At 38.4% G+C, this 24,183-nt stretch overlaps 1 protein-coding gene across 1 annotated transcript in view; it reads right to left on the bottom strand.

The window, feature by feature from the left end:
• Positions 1 to 24,183, bottom strand: part of CRYBG3 (crystallin beta-gamma domain containing 3) — a 126,340-nt gene that overhangs the window by 49,387 nt on the left and 52,770 nt on the right. The window contains exons 4-12 of the mRNA XM_019966976.2: positions 17,629 to 23,632; positions 16,200 to 16,244; positions 15,841 to 15,956; positions 14,688 to 14,835; positions 9,797 to 9,933; positions 8,422 to 8,536; positions 7,225 to 7,260; positions 4,721 to 4,854; positions 1,241 to 1,367 (exon numbers count right to left, since the gene is read on the bottom strand). Coding sequence (XP_019822535.2) covers positions 1,241 to 1,367; positions 4,721 to 4,854; positions 7,225 to 7,260; positions 8,422 to 8,536; positions 9,797 to 9,933; positions 14,688 to 14,835; positions 15,841 to 15,956; positions 16,200 to 16,244; positions 17,629 to 23,632 — 6,862 coding nt within the window. The remainder of the gene's footprint in view (positions 1 to 1,240; positions 1,368 to 4,720; positions 4,855 to 7,224; positions 7,261 to 8,421; positions 8,537 to 9,796; positions 9,934 to 14,687; positions 14,836 to 15,840; positions 15,957 to 16,199; positions 16,245 to 17,628; positions 23,633 to 24,183) is intronic.

Here is a 24,183-nt window from a genome sequence, read left to right as displayed (position 1 = left end):
GGAGGCCATGCCAGATAGTTTAGAGTTTATATGGGTAAAGATTATTTTGGAAATATACTGCAGTGGTATAACTTCTTAACTATGAGAAAACATGGCCCTCTGAACACACTAAAGAAGTCTCCAGAGCTGGTCAGAAAAGTGAGCAACATCTGATAAGCAAGCCCTGATATCCTGCAGAACTCTCTAGCGTCCTTCTATTTCCTCTTCCCTGTGTTTTCCAGTCCTGGAACATTCTAGACCTCCTGCCTCCAGGCTGACCTCCTTTACCTCATGCTAGTTCTTGATACATTCACCAAAAAAATAAAAACCTTTCTAAAATGCTAATCTAATCACACTCACTAGGCCTAAAATTCATTCCTTCTGGTCAAGTCAAGAAAAAAAGTGTGAACGTCTCAACATGGCATATAAGGCCCTTCATTTTCTGGCTCTGGATTCATCTTCCCAAGCTCTAATATCCTGATTTTACTGCATTTCCAAAACATATCAGTTTCACTTATATGAGGGTTTCTCAACTTCAGCACCAGTAATATTTTAGGCTGATGATTCCTTGCTGTGGAGGCTGTCCAGTGAATTGTAGGGATTGAACAGCCTCCCTGGCCTCTACCCACTAGCTGTCTGTAGCCTGACAACCTCCCACCCTCCCAAAGTCATAACAATCCAAAATGTCTCCAGACACTGCCAGATGCCCCCTGCATGAGCTCATCCCCAACACTGGCTCCCATCCTTGCTTTTTAAAATGTTAACCTCTTGCTAAAACACCCATCTTTCTTCTTCACCCTGTTCCCAAATTTCACTTAGCTAGCTCTCAAACTTGAAATTTCAACTCAGCTGCCCTCTTTTCCTGTCTACTTCAAAAGGGAAGTATTTGACTTTTCTCTGGGTATCCTGAATACTTAGTGTTGAATCCAATCACAGTCAAACAATATCAAACATTTACATAGGTACTACCAACCCTACCACATAGGGAGTCAGTGTCTAGCCATCATATCTCCAGCACCTGACACAATCTATCTAACAGCAGGTGTTCAAAAATGATTATGGAATCAATGGATGAAAAATACAAATATTCTGTAATAATCATGGCAGTTAAGAAAGGCAAGCCATATAAGCCATTCAGTTTAATGGTCTCAGGTAGTAGAAACATATTATCATTTTATATTCTACCAGAGGTCATGTCCAATTTTCATGGAAAGCTAAAAAAAAAAAAAAAAGAAAACTAAGAAAAAGGAAGTTAACTTACAGCTTGTAAGTACCGGAAAGACAAGATGGAACCACTTAATGCCCCAAAGGCATTACTGTCTTCAAAATCTCCTTCTTCGAGCAAGAACTGCTGGCCTTTAAAATGTTCTTTTTCATAGGCAACCCATCTACAAATAGAGGACATACAACTGAGTTATTAGTAAAACTGCAGTCAAGAAGAAAATCGTGATAAAGCACCCAGTTGCACATCACCATCTCTTAAAAAAGCAATACATTTATTTTGCTAGCATTTACAGAGACAAATGAATGGTGTAAACTTCATGGATCAATAATTTTTATAGTTTGGAGGCTTTTCCCAACAAAAGGTTAGCTGTTACAGGATTGCAACACCGGAACACATTAAATGTTTGTGGCCTGACCCTATACCACCATCACAGCGTGGTCGGAGAATAGCCTGCCAAGGAAAAAATAATGGAAAGCACAGACAATGAAAAAATACTGCAAATCCACAATGAGATTCAAAGACAATCAGTCTTATTTTTCTGATTAAGCCCTGCTGGAATCACAGAATGATCACTATATTACACATGTATTTAGGGTTTAACTCGAAGGAACCTGTCATCAGCTTTGGATCAGAAACACCCTCCTGTAGGAGGGTTTAGCAAGGAGAAACTGGGAAATGTGACTGGGCTGATATTAGCCCTGGTGGTCTAAATATATACAAAGACTTCTGTAAATATTTACAGGTAGGAAATGTTGCTCCCACCATTTTATCAGTGGTGATAATGGAAACAGGAAGCACCATGGCAGACTTTCCAAGGACAGAGGTTTCTTGACTTCTAATTTAAAATTATCAGTACCGAACACTGATAAACAGTTACTCACTAGTTCTTCAAGAAACTTACCTTAATCTGCAGTAACCCACAGTAGCTAAAGCAGCGTGGGCATAGATAAAACACACGCTGCCCTGCTTAAATCTGCCCTTAGCTGGCACTGTGTAACTAGAGTGGGACCCGCTCCAATGGGGCAGATTCCAAGAGTGACTATTGGGCGCTCCTGGGTTGGGGACTTCTGAATTCTAGAGATTGTCAAAATGAAGCCGGGCAGGGCTAACTACATTCTTTTGGGAAGATACAAAAAGTATTCCTAGGAACTGTTTTCCTAGGATACGAAGTAACAGTAGCCACTCAGTACTCTTGAACCCATATCTAATTTCTGTAGGTGTGCCTACGGTAGGGAAAAGGGTAAGGGTGTATGTGAGTTAGAATAAACATTTTATATATATTAGCATATTTGTAATACATAAAGAAACTACTATTATTGTATTCTTAAACTACTATGTGAAAATAAATTTTACAAGAGAACTTTCAAATTCTAAGTTTATATAAATGGGACTATTCAAAACATGCTTTTAATATACCTGAATGGGAAAAACATACAGAAGACCTAATATTAAAGGAGAAATCAGTAAAGTACGACAGTTCAAAAATCTGCACAGCCTTTCTCAATAGATTAAGTTTTAATTAAGATTAAATTTACATATATCTGGGATATTTAAAAATAGATGTTATCTGAGAAAAATTAAGACACATCAACCTCATTTTCTCTAGACTCCTTAAGACAGAGGTGAGGAAGAGTTCCTATTATTTACAGATAAAGTTCAAGAGTTAAAAGTGAAAAATAATGAAATAGTGAAGCAGCGAAAAAAAAAAAAGTAGAATTAGTGAAAAAAATAAGTCACCTGTTCATCTTTATATTGGACATCACATTTTTCTCCTGCAGGTGTTATATAAAAAATGAAAGTGTGTATAATGTTTTACTAGCCATAATATTTTGAGATTTTATAAAATAATCACAAATACACTTAGAAAATAATGCAAATCAAAATCTAGTTCATGATAAAAATCACTCAGATCTTAAAGGAAAGAAAAGAAAAATATTTTATTACAGGACTAATAAGAAGCACACATGTCCACAGATCAGAGAACACTACGACTACATACAACACAATAAAAATTTATCCAAAACAGATTTGTTTTTAAAGCCTCTGATAAATTTTTTAAATTCACAGGTGAGGAACTGGATAATAACTAATATGTCAGACTGAGACAGGCTGGGGCCTGGGACCCTTCGCTGCAGTGCTGCAATGCTTACACGTGAATAAACCTCTCCTGGAGGAACAAAGTACCAAGAAACTACGGGACTACAAATCACTGTGTTCATGTACAGTTGGGGCAAATTCGGGACAAAAGACACAAAGAGACTGAAAAGAAAGAAAAAGCAGGGGGTGAGGAGTGAAAGCGGAGAACTGTGCATGCCCTCTGCAGATGGTACCACCTAAGGGGTGGGCAAACCACTAAGCCGTCAATTCCTGGACAACCCCTACCCTCACTCCATATAAGGAACAAGCTCGCCTCTACCTCAGGGAACAAGCAAGCAGGGGAATCCTGCTGTTTGTTCTTGATCCCCTCTGCTGCAACAGGAGCCTTAATAAAGCCTTGCCTGAATTTCCAGTCTGGTCTCTGATCAATTCCTATTGATTAAGGAGGTCAAGAACCTTGATCAGTAACAAGACCATTTACAGATATGACCTACATATCCAATGCATTGCATGGTACACTTCCATTTTGGTTAGTATATCCATTACTTGATCTAGTGTCAGAAACTGAAAAGACTAAGACTAACTGAAAATACAGACCCTTGAGTAATCTTAAGTCATTTAACTTCTTTGAATGAAATATTTGAGCAGCATCTTTTGCTAGAATACAAGGACCAAGTTATATGATGTACTGCAAATAAGAGATATTGATGCTTAAATTAAAATAAACCAACATTTCAAATATTAATAGTTCAACCTATCAACAGAGAGATTAACATGTTGTCTGAAGGAATTCTAGCCCTGAGTTGACCATGGCAATTAAGTTATGAGGAAAGCTTCTTTTCTATGGTTTTACCTGTGAGGATACAAATACAAAGTTTCACCCTAGTCCAGTAACTGCTGATTCAGAGTGGGGTAGAGGTGCATTGGTTACGCTTGGATTGGTTCTTAGGGAGCTTTCTTAAAAACAGTGCAGGACCAGAAGGTAACCAATGTCAAGAACCCTTGATTTTGTAAACGCACAACCCAGGCTACCTCTTTAATGAGAGAGGACTCACTGCCAAGACCCTTAGCACCAAAAGTCAACTGAGGTAGAACAGAGTGAAAATTGGGACTCTCATGCATGTGCATAATCTATTGAGAAATAATCTTGTCTTGCAATTCTTATCTTCTATACTGTGCTTACAAATACTAAGTGCTTAAGTTTTAGAAACTGTTCCCTTCATTTAATCTATCTCAAAATCTCTAATACTAATAAGAGTTCACAGAAAGCTGTCAGTAATAGGTTTTATTTCCCACATTTCAGAAGGGATGTATATTTTTAGATTAAGGTAGGTTGTTTTTGCTCTGCTCAGCACATTTTGTGTGCTGATCTTCAAAACTAGACAAGGGAATTGCATATGGAAAATATATAATACTCACACTCCACCGATGACACGGATTGATCCAATTCCATGAAAATCTACATCATTTTTTAAAAAATTAGGGACAGAATCTATGTGTTCACTAAACTCTTTGGCCTGTCCATGGAAGTGAGGTTTTTCATAAATAATAACCTAAAAAATATGAAAAAAACCACTTAGCATGCTCATATTTTAGAATAGATACATACTGATCTATATGACACTGAGGGCCACAATCTGAATGAAGGACTACTGTTCATTTTCTTCCTTTATACTCAAAATATAGAATACTGTCCAACATTCACAAGGAATATGTGAGTCTTTATCCATTACAAAGATTAAATATCTTGATAATGTTTCTCTTATATCAAAATACTCAAATATAATTACATGTTCTATTTACCCAAATCCTAGGTCCACTGCAAAGAGTAAACTGTCTTGAACTATCTATGTTTTTTTCTCTGTTCAATATTTGATACAGACCCGCCTTATATTTACTGAATTTCCTCTATTAAGAAACCAAAATTCTCTTGAGTTTGAGAAAACTTGCTATTTCTTACAACATTGCTTGTATGGTCACTACTAATCACTGAGAAGAATTACACATGCATATACTTGAATTTAAATAAAAAAACTTCCTAAAAGTTAGAAATGATTGAAAAAAATTTGGTATTCTTATTGGATATTTGGTTCAAATGGAGGAGGGAATGCAGTAGGACACAGATGCCTAGCATTTTGTTTACTTCAAACTTGGATTGGTACAAGTACTTCCCTTCTATTTTTTTAATTTTATTTCCCCAGCATAAGCTGCCCTTGGGGTTCAGGGAAGAGATGACAGTAATAGCACTCATCTACCCACACTTTATCACCTGGTCCTATTTATGGCTGATGGCATAATTTGTATACAATTGGTGAATAAAATCCCATGCTTAGACACACTGAACCAGCAAGTTATAGCTTCTTTATTTAAAAAGAAAAAGAAAAACAACAACAACACTGAGAACATTACACAGACTGAAAAAAAAAAATCTAGTACTGCTCTTGCTGTTTTCTACATACTAAATTTTCAGAGTGCTGTATTGGAAGTGATGAAGTATTATTTGGGTTTAATACACGCTACATATGTTGAACACATTGAAACTAAGTAAGAAGCAATAATTCTTTGATGAGTAAGTCACAAGCCAACATCTAACAACTTAAAAATTGTGACTGTCTAGGATAACCATTCCATTCACATGCCTCAGACTGCAACTGTCCACAGAAGAGCCAGCCCAAAGTTCTGATGCAGCAGACAGAGAGACTGAGACAAATCACTCAGGGAGTGTCACAACCAGTTCTGCACTTATTAGGTCACTAGTTCAAAACCTTGGCTGCATGTCAAGAGTCACCTAGGGAGCTCTGAAAAATTTTAACCACACCCCAGGCCAAATAAGTATCTTTTTCAATGGAACCCAGGCATAAGCATTTTTTTAGAACTCACATATGTATGATTCCAACATACAGTGAAATTGTATTAGATTCATTCAGATACTAAGTTTAAAAAAAAATTCCATCTATGTGATTGGGAGAATGGTAGTCAATTCCACAAATTAGGAAGCCCAGATATGGGAAAGCTGGGGGAATTATGCCTTGGTTTGGAGAGGAGGATGGATGAATCCCTGTGTCCCTGCCTGCCTCTGAAATGGTGTACTCTAATTAAACAGAGGTCTGTTTGCATCTTTCATCACTACACTGATTTTCTCCCTATCTCTCTTTACAGGCATTCTACAATTCCATTTCTTTTTCTTTTCCAAAACGTACTTAATTCTGGCATTACTACCACCCCGGTTTTTGGTGCCTCTGCTGTTCCCTTCAGATACTCATAGTTTCAAGCTGACATCACCTGATAGAAGCTGCTTGCATCTCCTCCTGATCATCCTTGATCTCCATCCTGAGCATCACTCCCGAATGCCTGCTGGGTATTTCCACTTGAAAGTCTAGCTATCACCTCAACCCTTTGCCCCCGATAAAATAAGTATCAAACCTATCATCTTTCCAGCCTGTAGGTGCTTACTGGGTCTGACTGGGTTGTCAGAACAGACCTCCACTTTTCTGTACTGAGCCCTCTCGTCATTTGAGCGTGGGCCCTCAGCCACCTCTTTGTGTAGTCACTGCCCACAAACCCAAGATACATTACCTAGATATTGCCAGCATACATTCAGGTAATCACAATTTAACTGTAGTAGTCCCAAATAGTTAAGGGGCTTCCCAGGTGGTGCTAGTGATAAAGAACTCGCCTGCCAATGCAGGAGATACAAGAGATGTGGGTTCAATCCCTGGGTCAGGCAGATCCCCTCGAGAAGGAAATGACAACCCACTGTAGTATTCTTGCCTGGAAAATCCCGTGGACAGAGGAGCTTCATGGGCTACAGTCCATGAGGTTGCAGAGTCGGACATGACTGAAGCGACTTACCACACACACAAATAGTTCAAGATTTATTATCAAACTTTTTAGCCTGCTACCAAAGTCTGTTCAAGACTCACCTTTAAGTTCATAGGCATTTCCACTTTCAGTCCACCCTTAAGATGACAAAAAATTTTAATATTAGATATATTCATATTTAAAATGTAACTAACCACAAGTAACTAAGTAATGTATGTATGTATGTAGGTTATATAAAAACTTGATTGGTGAAGATTACATACCAAATTTAAGTTGTGGTATTTAAAAATTTTAAGTATAGAACTCTACAGTAGTCAAAATCAAGTCAGACTACTCTATATCAATGTAAATGGGGTAAACAAATCTTGGAAAGATACTTTCCAGAGTACAACCACTACAAGGAAGGAAACCAAGCTTTAGTGCTTAAGTACATGTGACCAATCAAAGATTTAATCCCACAGCAGAGCATCTCAAGAAGAAGAGTGGAGTTGTTAGTAGACTGAAAACTTTGATTTGGCAGGGTACATTTCTAAACGACTTAATACTCAATTTCTTCTCTACAAAGGCTTGGGCTTTCTGTGTTAGAGCATTTCATCTTCCAAGTCCTATCACACTTGCTGTCTTGGTGACCACATGGAGATAAGAGCATAAAAGGTAACCCACTCCTCACAAAAGCTCTCGTGTATTAATTTCTTCGTTTCCAGTGCCATGCCACATTGTAATACTCCTTAAAATTTGTTTTTTCTGGTTTTTAGTATTTTTTTAAGGCACAGCACAAAAACGGTTTGTCACATAGCCACTATTTAATTGAACAATTTGCCCCTCAAATAAAAATATTTGCAACAAAATAAATCATTAATACAAACATTTATTACTTTTAAGAAAGTAACCATTCACAGATCTACCCATTTATTATTAATGCTGAACTTATCATTCATTATGGCAATGGAAGAGTATAATATACAACAAGCAATTTTCTAGTAAGCATCAAAAAAACAAATTTAGAATTTTTTAAAGTCAGAGTATTACCTTATAAGGAAACTGCATGAATTGTGATAAATATAGTACAAAGTAAATTCAAACATCTAGAAAAACATTAAAATGGAAATGTTTCTAGAAAACATTACAATATTTTCAAAAAGTCTGAAAGAAACAAAACAACAATGTATGAACAGTTTGCCCATTCTGTAGCAGACATATACATGTCTCAAGACTGAGATGCATGACCAATCATCAGAGCTATCTTATTTTTGAATTCATGGATACTTGGGAAAATGTTTCATTTTATATCTGCTTACCATTTGAAGTGGATGCAATGATTTAATTTCTGCTGCAGAAATCTCAAAGAGTCCATGGTCTTCCTCCAAAACTATAGCTTGCCCCTTGAAATTAATATCTGGGTAGGCAAGCCAACTAAATAAGAAATGAATGGTTGGTTAAAGTATGATAGGAATACTTTAATCTGGCTCTGTAAGAGTCAAAAGCTAAAAAAAAAAAAAAGCTACAAAAAGAAGAAGAAATCTCTGTCACAGAATTACATTAGTAAAACACATTCAAAGTGACACTGCTAGACAACATATAACAATGAATTAACATGTTATTAACTACTTACATTCAGACACTATTCTGGTTTATTATATGTTTTCCAAGCACTGGCATCACTTTCCTATTATATGTTTTCCAATATTTAAAAGCTGTGAAACCTTTAATGCAATTAGGATATAATTGAAAAATAAAAATCATCCCACTATGTTTCTGTTTTAAACTTGGGCAATCAGAGGCAGGGATTCCACTACGCATTCTACACCCTTGACCCATAGTTTCAGAATCAGGATCAGTTCTTGGTTTCCCTCAGGAAGAGTATTTGAAATAAGATTCCTAAAAGAACCATCCAGAAACCAGCTAAACTTGATAATTACAGACAGTTCTCAGGTCTGTGTTAATTACTGGGTCTGCCCAACAGTTCTAACATGTGGGAGAGATGAAGGGAGATGTCCAACAGTGACCCCTAAATTCAACACCAGCCATCATCAGAGCAGATGAAAATGGAGGAAGAGGGAAGAAGGATCCACATTGAACCAGAAATCACAAAACTTATGACTCAAGTCAATCTGGGACTGAATTAGCACTGAACTCAGACCCACAGTCCTGAAGATACCTTCGGAATTAGAAAGGCCTGGTATCAAATCCATGCTTACCAGCTGGCAGCTTAGGACAAGCCACATAATTTCTTCATTTGTGACAGGAGAGTAGCTCTACCTATCTTCCAGGAATAGAAGAGTAATAAACACTGGTACTATAAAGGCCCTCTGTAACTACCAGCACTGAGACAGACACTTTGCAGATAGCTCAGGCTCCAGAGTTTTAGGTCAGGGATACATACTTATTTCTCAGTCCCACAGTCTGCTGGGTGAAAAGACAATGGATTCACCTGTCAAAAATGGTGTCTGGGAACCTATATCTGTTTCTGTGAGTCATCTATCAAAAACTTAACTGGATCTGAAAAAAAGACGGAATCTGTTTTAAAATATTTGAAAAAGTCTTTCTTAGGTCTCCAGAAGTATACACAGCAAAATTAACACTTCAGAAATGGGTAGGTCACCAACTGAAATATGACACAAAGTTAACTTTGGTAGCCATCAATCACCGTAGTGAAGAGAAGCAGATACATACACGCCTGACTTCACGGTGAAGGACACAGATTTGGGGATATTCAGCTCTTCCAAATTGGGGACCGCTCGCTGGATGTAGATAGGGCAACATGCCGGGTCAGACTGTGGGCAAAGCTCTATCTCTGGAATACTGCAATCCTGGAAAGAATAATAAAAAAAAGTTGACTTTGAAGTATCTAGAGACACACACTGCAGAATCCTCAATACCCTGGATATGCAGTTAAAATTTTTCTCACTGTTCAGCTGAATTTTTAACCAATAACAGCATAAAGGAGACAGTGTTTCTTCTTACCAGTCTGTTAAACTGATTTTTCTAAGAAGTTACATTGACAACATGAAAATTATATGAATATTATTGATTGAAAAACATTACCCTGATTCTTTCTGCTTTGTTTTTAAAAGTCCTGCTCCATTAAGCAATGTTCAAAGTTACCAATATATGAGTGCCAAGAGTTTGTAAGCCTTCCTTCTCAGAAGCATAACAAAGCCATAGGGAGGAAGGGAGTTAAATAAAAGCTGATCTCATGGGGAGCATAAAAAATAAATAACAGAGAGGCACTACTCTCTCAGCGGGTTATCTAAATTACAGTGACAAAAGAAGTAGGAATTAGAGGTGAGGGTAAAGGAAATCTGTTTTCTTACTTGTGGTATTTATTTTCTATAGTATGAGTTGGTTTGAAGAAGAAAGACATTATGAAATTTGATCCTATACTTCATCACACATCCACTGTCACCATGCCTGTCAAACTTTTCTTTAAAATTGCCACTGTCAAGGTCTTTCATCAAGGCCAAGACTTTGACTACGGGCCTAGACCATCGATCCAGTAAGCTTACTCTTTATACAGCTGGGCATGTGGGAAAACCACATCCCTCATCATACTCCTTGACTTGAGACCCAAGCAATTCATATTCATATTTTGGTTTTCCTTTTAAAATACAGCAACGACCCACAACTAACTAACTCACAATAATGTACAACTACACTAACTACCTACAACTCTTCAGTCTTACTGGTGTCCATGCTATCTCTGCACCTAGCCTCTCTAAGCTTTGTAAACATTTCCCTTATTCTAACTGAAGACATAATTTTCTGTATCCTTACTTATGAAAATCTTTTTTAAAAAAATACTATTGGAATATAATTGATTTACAGTCTTATGTTAGTTTTAGGTACATAGCATACCAATTCAGTTATATATATATTTATTCTTTTTAAGATTCTTTTCCCATGCAGATCATTACAGAATATTAAGAAGAGTTCCCTGTACAATCCAGTAGGTCTTTGTTGATTATCTATTTTATATATAGTAGTGTGTATATGTTAATCCCAAGCTCCAGTTTATCCCTTCCTGCCATGTTTCCCCATTGGTAATCATTAAGCTTGTTTTCAATAATTAGTTCTAACTCAAAAAAGACCATACCAAAACCACAATTATTTTTGCCTTCTCTGAAACTACAATCGTGCTGTCTAATCTATCTCAATAATCCTGAGTGTTTCATTATATGACTCAAGTTTCAGCAGCATAATTCTCATCTAGGACATTGTGGTATTCAAATGGCTCTGCTTTAATGAAATAGGTAAATGCAATAAACTATTAGAGGTGACATTTATTAGACTGAACAATTATATTTATTATTACAATCTGTTTTGCAGTTGCAAAATGGTATCTAATTTTTTAATCTTTTTTCCAAACTGAGTTCTATTATTAATCATTATTAACCATTCTGATTAGTGTGTAAAAGCAAGCAAACTAATACATCTTGTTTTCAGAAAGTTCTAAAACACAATACAGTAGGAAGCTATAACCTAAAATATCCTTTAAAGTATAAAAAGTTTATTTCCGTCTAAAGTTTCATTTTAAAAAATGGCCATAAATGTCCAGAAGAGTCACCTGTCAGTCTTCAAGTCTCTTTTGTTTGCTATTAAAAATAGAGTTCTAGTAACATTATTTAAAATGTTCCCCCAGGGATCTGAGGTACAGTAACAGAATACATAACTAAGTGTCTCACACAAATAAGTTTCCTCTGCATTGTGTTATACAAACAATGTTTGGGTGGTGTATTTTAAAAGGGAAAAAGCTAAGAGGCATTTGAGTCTACATCACACAGGGAAACAGTATAATGGAAAAGAGGTAATGATGGCTAAAAAATTGAAAATATAAACAAGATCGCTTACATTCTCAACTATTGTACTAGAGGACTGATTTTTTTTCTCTAGTTGGCTGAAAAAGATTTCACTAATAAGTTCTATTTTCTCCATGGTGGCTATTCACAGAAGTAATGTCTTTTGCAAGATTTGTGTAATTCTTGATGGACAAAGGGAGTAAACAACTAGCCTTACAGGAACATAGCAACGAGAAACACTTTGTACTCTTAGTAAAGAAAAGTTTATATGGTTTCCTCCCAGACTTTTCTAGTCATGATATACTTTCTAAATACATCTTGGTGAACTCTATAAGCTCAGACTATTAAAGCAACCAGTAAGAATGGAGACAAAGCTATGGGAGGGAAACAGGGTAGGAATGAACTACATAAATAGTAAAAAAACAAAACAAAACAAACCTCCAAAAACCAAAAACCCAAGAAACTATTTGCCTCTGCCTTACATGAAATACCTTCAGTCCCTGATCTAACAACGGCTCTCTTGCACCTCAGCTCATTAATAAGGGCAAACCTAATTAATTCCTGAAAGAAGGAAATGTCACTCCTTAAAAAAAAAAAATAAATATATATATATATATATAATAAATATATATATATTAAATGCATAGTAAACAGAGAAATGTGCAGGATTCACTTTTTCTATTTGAGAAAAAAAAGCACTTGACTCAAGTCTCACTGCACGGTTACTCCACCTCCAATTACTTCCGCCAGGGGCAAAGATGACCCTTGGGCAGAATCTACAATTGCAGGTGACTGACGGTATCTTCTGTTACTTGCTCCATTTACAGCAAAGTGAAGATATCATGAAAGTATTGTCTTTAAAGGACAGTCTTTAAAGCTTTGACTACTTAAGATGAGAGCCACTAAAAGATAGTGAAACAGATAAAGCTGCTGTGGGCCTAGGTGAATTCGGAATGGCTGCCATGAAAATGAAGCTATCAAAAAAAAAAAAAAAAAAGAAAATGAAGCTATCAACAGGCCGAAATGTGACAAGTTTACAAAAAGGAAGCATTTTAATGCCTGATTCTTACTTTGTAAAATATTTAGAACAATGCTAATGCCTTTTCTATTCAACATTCAATAGTTTTATTTTCCTTCCTCACTTAAAGTTGCTAGCAAGTTCAAGTCAAGTGGGCACTAACACAGCAATTAAAAAAAAAAAAAGACTCTATGAACAAACAATGGAAGAAGGAAAAAATGTAAGCATGACTTATTCTTTCTTATAATGCATCCAAAGCAAATGGCGGATGTGCAAATACCCATTTAAATACCCAAGCTCAACAGATTGAATTTTTTGTTTGATTTTATTGTTTGATTTGGGATGAGGGTGTGAAGTTTGCTGCTTACAATACCTTATTCATCTGTTTTTTTTCTCCTCACTAGGCCTGGCATGGTGCCTGACATTCACAAGGCAGACACAAAACCACATGCTATTAAATTTTAGAAGATTCCAACTACAAAGTGATTACCTGCTTCAAGGAATTTCTTGTGAGTTAGCTAATGAAGTGAGCACTCAAATGCTGCCTGATGAGCTGAAATGCTTGTGATTAAATTTTTCGATGAAAACGCACACTGCCCTCTATCCTATAGCCATCAATCTCCCCGCACTATCAACGTCCGCCTCAGTGACACAAGTGGCTCTGCTAGGGACTCCCTCACACCTCCCGTGCTGCCAAACTCCTGTCTGCTCTCTCAAGACGCCAACCAGGTGCTGCCTGCTCCAGGAGAGATGCGTCTTCTTCGTGCCTGTGTGGGCCCTGCACTGCATGTCTCACATCACACAGGCATGAGATTCAGCTGTCCCTGTCCTGGACTCTGACCAATCTGAAGGAAGACACCGTATGGAACTTGTGTTTCTATTCCCAGTGCCTACAACAGCATTCGGTCCAAGAGCAGACACAAATATTTTTTAGACTTAACAGGCTTAACAGTTTTGCAGAAAGTATTAATTCATGCAGACACCCCTTTATGATACTGAGTTTTTCTGTATGCTGTCTGCAACTATCAAGGGTTTTAACAACATTGATCCAAATCATGATAGGGTCCACGTCAAAGTAGACATTTTTAGTATATAAATAGACTTTCTGTAATTTGAAAAATATATATATTCATGACTGTCACAGGAGTAACTGCACGGAATCATGTACTACATTACTGCTGAAGGAACCCTTAAAATACATGGGACAATTCTGTCCTTATCGCTAACTCACTTCTCTAAACCATCAAGGCACTTCCCACAGTATGTATTATTATATGAGGAAGGCAAGGTCTTCCACATCTTAGTATTAATAAACAGAAAATTAAAAAGCAATATTTTCCCCTTCCTTTCCCCAACCTACCTTCTATAAATTTCTTCTAATGCTCATCTATCTCCCCTTCTCTTGTAAACACCACACACACCCACATATACACACCCACAAACCTCCACTAGAAGAACATATTTGGAAATATCCTAAAGATGTCTGGGTGGTATATTCCAACTACTATTAAAAATACATATATATTACAACATGTAACATTTTATGTGCCATATTACATGTAACATTTAAAATTTTCATCAACTTAATACTTTATGCATATCTAGTAAAAAATTATCACTATGATAATGAAGATTAACAAAATTACCACAATTATGATTAATAGCAACTATTTCTAAGCAGTGCTGGGCCAAAGTACAGCTTTACTACATGACAAATGACACAAAATTTAAAAATCAACTGTTCTGTTACCTTTAAGACACGTTTGATAGAGCCCAACACAAAGTTTCTTTGTGGATGCTTTCTGTTCTGAAGAAGCCAGTCACGATTTAACACCTTTTCTCCTTCCTCCAGAACACATTTCTGACCTTGGAAATGTGGTTTCTCATATAAAATCCAGCTGAACAAATATAAAAAAGCATGATCAATTATAATTAATCTTCTAAGAAATGAGACATAAAACAAATATGAGAGTTATAAGTCACAGACTACATTGTCTATTCAAATTTAAAAATCTGGGCTATTTTCTACTACTAGCATATAAACCTATTTTGAAACAATGATGTACGCTGAGCAAAGAGTCTAAGAAAGAATATAAGTGCACACAACTTACAGTGCTTCCTAAACACAGCACCACAATCTATGCTTGGGCCTATGTTTACGTATACATACATTTTATAGATGTTATACACACATTTACATTAAAAACAATAGCTTAAAAATTCCAAATTCCACTTCTACCCTAATTTTCCTGTTGCTGGATAATAAAGCATGTGGGTCTCATTTTATTATTTGAAAACACACTAGATCACACTGCTTATAACCTGAATACTGACCAGTGGGTAACCCAAAACCGGACAAAGAAATTCTGGTCCCCGTATGTCCATGAGACATGGTCCATAATAACAAACGAGATTTTCCAGCATTTTGGCAACCCACTCCAGTACTCTTGTCTGGAAAATCCCATGGACAGAGGAGCCTGGTAGGCTGCAGTCCATGGGGTCACAAAGAGTCGGACAAGACTGAGCGACTTCACTTTCACTTTACGCCATACAAAGAATCCTTCACTTGTCGCTTATGTCAGTGATACAAATGACTTTAAGCACGTGGCCTTCACATTCCTTACCATCCCACAAATTGTGAACTCATTTTCAAAGCTATGTCTCATTCAACTGAAGCATTCAACTTGTCAAATCTATCCTGCTAATCATGAAGTTACGAAATAACTGCAGGCTGTAAATACTAAAAACAACTTATATTTTCTAATTAAGTTATAAAACTCTAATGATGTTTCAAAAAATTATCTGGAGAGAAACGGATGCAACCTTAATACAAGAAAAACATACAGCATAAGCAGCAAGAAAACAACTTATGGGGAAATATAAAATTTTAAGAGATCTCTTACCAGCCCCTTACAACTTTTATCAGTACCCCATTCGGATAAGACCAAGATGTAGCATCAGGAATATTACAGTAGATCTCTTGTTTATATTTTCTTCTATGGAGATCATAGATAACCATCTGCAACATATAGTAAGCAGGCATAATAACTAATTTTAAGAATGCATTTAAAATTCTAAAATGTCCTAGAATACAGAAAATAAAATATCCTAAATACAAAAAAGTAAATACCACTTTAGATGCTAAATTCCTGAATGAAATAACCATTTACTAAGTCAGTTAAAAGTTTCTACCTTAAACTCCCCAAACCTAAACATAATCTTACTTCTTTTATTTTAGCCTATCTAAGAAACTTATGCTTACCTTTCCAGGTCTTGGGTTACATTTCAGAGTTTGTTTGTCAACATTCTGAAATAATAAAAGTGGAAGAAGTGAGCCATAAGAAACAAACATAAAGATAGTTCACTTTCTTAGCAGTCACAAATCCAATTTATTGCATATTTGTTTAGTGATCATCATTACAAGGTGAACTTCTAGGTATTACAAGGATTAAAAAAGTAAGTACAAAGGAAAATAAAGCTGTGTCTCTGTCCTCAAGAAGCTTACAGTTTGGAAAGGAGAAAAGACGATCACATTTCCGTGACTCTTCTGGTGAGAGATTAGGTTAAACCCTCAGGTACAAAACAATCAAAATGTCAAGTTAAGGAAGTCAAGAGAAATGGCATCAGCATGGAGGTGAGGTGATGGCAGACAGAGGTTCCCAGGAGGCTTGTGTGAGAAAGTGGTATCTAGAAGACCTTGAAAAACAGGATTTCAGTAAGTGAAACAATGTGGCAGGCTGGTGCAGGAGTAGTAAAGAAAAAAACTTCCAGGAAGAGAACATCTTGAGACAAAGTATAGACATCTTAGAGGGTGTGTAACCAGAGCACAAAGTGAGGAGGCTGAACAAACAAAACTTGGGGACCTTGCAACACAGAGTGAAGAGCTTGCACTTGACTTAATAGGCAACAGGAATCATTAAAGAAACATTTCTGCAAAGCCCAGCCTTTCTTTTAAAAGGACCTTGCCTTACAAGCAACTGGCTGGTATTCAAGTATTAGCATTTGCTACTAAGGGTATTCAAGTAAAGATATAGCCCTTGGGAATTCTAAAGGAAGTTCCATGATCTTGGGAATGTCAGAAAGAAATGTCCCAGGTTCAGTGAATATTCTGTAGTAAACATTCAAATATTTCTAAGTTGAATAAAAGTGTAACTGAATTTCAAGACATTTTCCAGCTATAATGTTTTCATCTCCTTTTTCTCAAATTAGTCTGCTCATTGCCCTGCTAAGTACGAACAAAAACAAGACCAAGTACAGTGAGACTGTTGTCAGGCAAACACTTGAAATATTTTAAATATTTAAAATATTTTTAAATATTGCAGAATCTTTTCATGAGACACATTAGTTCAATGGAAAGTGACAATCCTTCTACATTCAATACCTTGAGAAATTCAAAACGTTGTCACAATTTAGTTTGAAGACTAGAAGTCAGCAAAGAACTGAGATTATAACTTGCTTCTCTCTTATGCCTTTTAAATTCTGATGAAGCAATTTTGTTTTCTCAAACATAACAGTCCAGCTAAAATACATGAGGTATGATACACTTCAACTAACGAACAAAGTAATCTCTGGTATTTTTTTAAACAATCTTTATACAACCTCAAAACACTGATTTTCCTAATAAGCTTTTAGGTTATTTCAAAGCACTACCCAAAACACTACTTCACTAATTAATAATTATAATAACTTACCTCTGTGAATGGGCTTAATCGGCCAGGGGTGTCTTGAGTGCGGAAATACTTTGACACTGGTTCCTGAAAAATTCCACCAAATCTGGCTCCTTTTTCTGAGGAATGGGTTTTAGAGGTCTGCAAATACTGATGATAAGCACTCTTTAGAGAAGAATGTAGTTTGGAAGTAAGGTCAGATTTTTGTAGAAATGAGGCCTTTTCTGGCCATAGACCAATCTGCAGATTAGAGGTCGTAGGCTCATTTGACATCACATAAGAATTCTTAGAGACTCCAGTACTTTCCCGGTCATCATCAGAGCAAAATGTAAGAGAAGAATCCGGCTGCTTGAAGGTAACAGTTTCCTGCCTTTGAGCTCTCAGACTTCCTTTATGCAGTGGCTCTTCCTCATCTTCCTCTTCTTCCTCTTCTCCGCCCTCCTGTCTGTCATCTTCATCAAAATTCATCTTTAAACGCTCTGATACTGACTGGAGAAGCGATAATACAGAAGACGGCTGGCTTGCATTCTCTCTTGATTTCGAGGCACCATGACGACCAGGTGAGACCTCGCTGGACAGAATGTCCTCCTGAGAGCTGTCATCCTCGTAAATGGGAGACAAAGCCAAGGGATAGATCTTGTACCTTTTGGCCTCTACCGATAAGAATGTTTCTGAACTGTCACTATCAAATGCATCACCTAATTTGGCTTCCTTTTCAAAATGATGGACGAGGTCAGTTCTACTTTCAGACCTTTCACAGGCGAAGACAGGCATGCTGTTGGGAGCTGTGTGAGGAATCAGGAGGGAATGTGTTCGTCTTACCTCGGTGGTAGTGTACTTGTCCTCATTTTGGAGGGGCTCTTCATACAGTATAGTAAAGGAAGAGTTTTCTTGCTCCTCCTGAGAAACGAAGGCTAAGTTAGGTTCTTCCTTTTTGTCTCCATACTGTAGGTCTCTTACTTTCTTATATACTGTAGTAACAGATGTTTTTCTGTCCAGCCTTCCCATGGTACCCTCAGGTTGAAAGTCCGGCACTGCTAAGGCTGGGTGGCCTTCATTATCCTTACTTAAGGTAGGCGATTCATAATCCCTGAAGTACGAGGCGAGTCTAGTGTCACCCGCTATCCAGCCTGTCTTCGTTTCCGTAGGCTCTTTCTCCACTTCTCCACCACTTCTGTCAGCACCCTCTTGGTATGCTTCTTCAGCCTCAGGTATGGGAGATGTGGCCTCTGCCTGTGTAATGGGCAACTCCAGACCTGTTCCAGGTATTTTCTCAGAGCTGACTGCTGTGGGAAACACTATGTGTTTCCTGATGGTCCCATCAGAATCTTCTGGGAACGTGCTTTCCATTTCTCTCTTAGAGGGTGTGGACAAAGTTCCCCTACTTGTCTCCTTCATATCTCCCTTACATATTTCGAAGGAAGCAGGTACTGCCTTCTGGGGTGCTTCTTTCATTTCTAACACAAAAGGAGGCATCATTTCAGTTTTCCTAATAACCCCTTCAGCACCATTTTGGTAAGTGTTTTCCAAGTCTAATAAAGGTCCTTCAGTCTTTGCAGTGATCCCCTCACCATCTTTTCGGTAGACATTTACCACTTCTAATGTAAGGGACATCACCCCAGTTTTGTCCACCTTTCCTTCAGCATCTTTTTGGTAAATACTTTCCATTTCTAGTCTGGCAGGTATTGACTCAGGCTTTTCAGCAGTCCCCTCAATATCTTTTTGGTAGATACTGTCCATTTCTGACACAACCGATGTCATTCCCGTCTTACCAACATCCCCCTCAGCATGCTTTTGGTAAATATTTTCCATTTCTAATGTAACAGGTGTCACCTCAGTCTTTGCAATATCCCCTTCAGCATCCTTTTGGCAAATATTTTCCATTTCTAAAGTGGCAGGCAATCCCTCAGTTTTTTCAATATACCTCTCAGCATCCATTTGGTATGCTTCTCGCATTTTAAGAATTTCAGCTGTTGGTTCAGTTTCTGAAGTACTCAATTCGGCATCCTCTTTATGTGCTCTTCCCACTTCTGACATTGGGGGGACTGCCTCATATTTCATAATATTCAACTCAGCGTCCTTCTTATTTGGTTTTCCCATTTCTACCATGGAAGGTATAAGCTCAATCTTTCCGATATTTACTTCAGTGTCCTTGTGTATTTTCCCTACTTCTGACATTGCAAGGGATGTGCTTTTGTTACTGTGTCCTGGCAAGCTTTTTTCAGATAAACATACATAAGTATCAGACAAGCTGCTTTTAGATGTCCCAGGTACATGAGTGTCATCATTCACAAATGGAGGCCATTTGAAATTTAATACAAGAGTTCTTGTATCCTCTGTCTCAGGTTTGTGATTATCAACACACTCTGTCCCCATTTTCTCTTTAGAGTCCTCCTTGAGGAACGAGTGTGTTTTTGCCTTATCATCTAACCCTGTAAGGGGTATGTTTTCAGCTAGTAAAACAGTATCTGATTCCTGCAAATTTATACTATCAGACTGCCCATCTCTAGTTCCTGAAAAGGGGGATTTCTGATAGAGAACAATTTCTCTTCCTCTTATTGACTCCGTGTCACTACCTAAGTTACTTTCAGCAAAGAATCTACCTAATACTTTCCCACTGATTTCACATGTGCTTTGATTTATGGCCTGTTCTGACACCAAGAACTCTCTTACCATATCACATGGCTGAACACTATCACTCCTCAGAATTTCTGAAGTATTAGCCTGAAGTTCAGAATCCGAGGTACCCTGAGCATCATTTGCTACAGTTTCTTGGGCTGAATAAATAATCTGATTGACTAATTCCCTAGCTCGGTCCTCTAACAACCAACATACATTCATTTTATCAGAATTAAAAAGGAGACTGTTCTCACCAACCACAGGTGAAACACAGGCCTTTTCTTCCCCTTGGACTTCAGGTATGTTTTCCACAGCCTGCTCTTCCAAATGCTCTGTGGACTGGATCTCTGTCAGTGTCACTTCTGATGGGTTTTTCTCAGGGATGTCTTCTTCCAGGGTACCTGGATTCATTATGCTGTCTATGGCTCTATGTTCCTGGCAGGTACCGACTGAGTGTTTGGATTTTAGCTCTTCCCTGACAGAATTAAAGGCCTCCCCAATCAATGTAACAGCCTTTTTACAGAAATCACTCTCGAGGTCCAAAAGTTGGGCATGTGCTCTCTTCCTTGCTTCTGTGTGCTCAGCAGAGGCCTCAGAACACTGCTGGCTTGAGCTGTTAACTGACGCTGGGGTCCCAGCAACTGCTCCAGTCACTGCTTCTAAGGGATTGTCAAATTGGGCAGCGGTTGGGAAATCAAGAGATACCATCCCAGTAGGATCTCCCAAATGGTCCTGAAGTGGGGTGACTTCTGCCCCTGTGAGGTCAGATGTTTCTGATTCCAGATAAGAGCTTTTAGGGTCCAACAGGTTAGTTAAGGAGGCACCTTCATGTGTGACATCTATGGGAACTTTTACAGAACTAAAATTATTTGTGGGGTTATATGAACTTCTAACCATGCTAACTTCAGAGTTACTGGAGGAGGAAGGCAGGCTGTGAGTACCACCTCTTAGGGGATGGGCATCCTCTTTATTTCTGGGAGATGAGGCTCTCTTTTCTGTTCTTAGCACAGAAGGATTAGGAAGGAAACTTGAATCCTCAGATGCAAAAGCCTCTTTTCTCAAACTGATACCAGAACCCAGAAAAGGTGACTTGGCTTTTGTGCTGTCAGTTTCTTGGAATTTGGGGGAAGTATTAGCTAAGCTGAGTTGTGAAAAATCAAAAATCTTTTTGCTCCCACAAGGAACTGAAGGTGGATGGATGATAGAAGCCCTGGCTGCACAATTCTGTGCCACTTGCCTAGTAACTTTCTCATCATGAACAGGAGGTGAAGTCTCAGGTCTATTACTCTGGAGACAAGCAGGTAGAGCACTGCAGGCTCCCACCTCTGTTCCCTGTACACCTTGATATTTGGAGGCAGAAGGGGAAACCTCAGTTTGGCAACTCTCTTTAAGGCTGGCATCTAAGTATTTCTCTTTAATTTCCTCATGATCCACTAACTGAAAAATTTTGTCCTGTTCAACTTCTAGGGAAGTCAATTCTGATAAAGCAGGATTTGCTGGCACACCTGTGATGTCAAGTGGGGAAGAAATTTCATCCTGAGAAATGTCTCTGGGCTCTGTTCGGGTAACAGGTATCTTGGAGAGACTTAGAGTTTTTCCTGTTTCAGAATGTGACTCAACAGGAACATTGTTCTGACCACCAATGTCAGCTTCTGGTAACATTTCTGCAATGCTATCAGTTTTGGTTTCCAAGGAGAAAGAAGAATCAAGCTTGTCTGCAGTGCTCTCACTTGCTGCGGTGCTTGATAGCACTGACTCTGCTTTCTCAGGGTCTTGAGATAAGCTTGCAGGCTCAAAGCTCAAGTCCGCTGCAGTTATGTCGGTGTCACTGGCTTCAAGATCTAGTAGAAACTGGCATTTCTCCCTGTCAGGAAGAACTTCCTTGGATTCAAGAGCTGTAGGTGCATACTTAGAATGAAGGCCTGCAGGGAGACTCTTCCTGTCCGTGGCCTCCACATGATTTGCCACATGTTCTTGTTGACACTGAGGAGACTGACTGGAGATACCAACAATGTTGACATCTCCAGTTTCAACAAGCACAGAAGAACCTTCATTCTTTAAAATAGGGATATCCACCTGGCTCAGCATGCCGACTCTGGAAACAAAGGTAGGGTGTGAAGCACTGAAATCTGACTTATGGCCAAGGCTGGGGGATGTCCTGGCATCAGGTGATGCTATGGCTTGTTGAGGACTCTCAGAGTCAAGAAGGGGTTCTGAAATGTGATTTCTATTAAGTTCAATATTCAGTTCAGGGGCTATTTTATTTTCTAAGCATGTTACAACTACTGATTCACTGGTGTGTTTTACAGAGGCAGCTTCCTTTTGATTCATCCTAAAGGGAGGCACTTTGCCATGTGGCCTAACAAGGTTTTTGACTTCTGTTAGTAATAGTAGGTCAGTATCTTTGTGTAGTGACTCAATTCTATCTTCTGGAGCTTTGACATGACTTGAAGTAGTGGGTTCCTCACCTGATGTATTTTCTGTTTCTTGCTTGATTTCTGCAGGAGCCAAATTTTTCTGTGTGTCTTGGGCAGATGATCTGTTTCCAGCATTTACAAGTTCTGTGTCTGTTACAGCTTGTTTCTGGAAAGCCATGGAGCTGGTGTGATTGGCAGGCTGCTTTGATGAGTTCTCTACCGCTTGCTTGTTAGAACACTTACTCTCTGGCAACTGCAGAGCTTCACGCCTAATTGATTTATTTGGACTTAGCAAATCTGCACTTCTAAGTGTGGTAGGGTCACTCCCATCAGATTTACTACAAGAGAAGTCAGCAACAGCAGAGTTCTCAGCCTGCACTGGTGTCCCATCACTCATCACGGAGCTGGTTCGTTTTACCACAGTTCCTGGTGTTGCTGTCCTCTCCAAGTCCGGACTGTAAGGAATTTTGCTGCTGTTACTTTCTGTAAACAATGCTGAACATCCCAAATTTCTGTCAGTCTGAGAACCTGGTGCACAAGTCAAATGGTGCCGTGAGTCAGAATCTCCAGCAGTGGAGCTGGAGCTAGTCACAGAATGGGATGATCTACTCGTCTCGGGTCCCCCAGGATAGGCTTTGTTTAAAACACCCCTAGAAGAAGCCGTGTTGGCTAGTCCTTGGTTGTTTGTTGAATGGCTTCCTGTGTTGAGATCTCTTTCGTTATCATCAGAGTCTTCTAACTGGCCTTCAGGCCCTTGTCCTTTCACAGGTATGCCTGTGCTAGCTGATGACAGTAATAACACCATTCCAGCCTCCATCTCACTCCCAGGGCCACGATGTGTGCTTGTACTAGAGTCAGAACTTGCATTTTCTCTGTCTAAGGGATTCACGGTTTCCGACACTGTCTGCTGCTTCAAATACTTCTTAATTTGTCTGGGGCCTCGGTAGGTTGCATATGTTACTAAAGGCCTCTCTGATTTACCATCCATTTGTCTGCAAAAAGAACAGCATGAGAGTATCAGGAAACATAATTAGTGACACTTAACAGCAATTCCAGAAATCATGGTGAAGTGTATCTTTCAAATGCTCCTATTCTTAATATGTCTAAACTTGGGAAGGAAATTCTTGAATGTTTTCGTTCAGGCTGTCTGTATTAGGCATAATACAGATTTGACCAGCAGCACAGGAATGTCAAGCCAGCCTGAATGTTTGAACTCCTCAGAACTGTCCCTTTCACTTGATTATGTCTGTCTCTCCCATGGTGATTAATGGAGAGAACATGGGCTGACAAACCTAAGGCTTAGGTTCTATTAATAGTTTTGATCTCCAGTGAGTGCTTGACTAGAAGGAACCACATTGCCTTCGTGCCTCATATTGGTATCTCATGGCTACATCACTGATTTCTGCACCATATCAGAGTATCATAGCAAGTTTCTCTTCTTTTACTTAGATGTGAATTTGGAACAGCCGCTTTTAGCACAGAGGCAGAGAAGTTGTAAAGAAAACACCTGGCAAGATGTCTAGCCTGCCGTAAGCATTCAGCA

Source organism: Bos indicus, chromosome 1 (assembly GCF_029378745.1).
Source record: "Bos indicus isolate NIAB-ARS_2022 breed Sahiwal x Tharparkar chromosome 1, NIAB-ARS_B.indTharparkar_mat_pri_1.0, whole genome shotgun sequence".
Lineage (NCBI taxonomy): Eukaryota > Metazoa > Chordata > Mammalia > Artiodactyla > Bovidae > Bos > Bos indicus.
The sequence above is the reverse complement of the archived record's forward strand: the minus strand, read 5'-3'. Positions and strand labels throughout refer to the sequence as shown.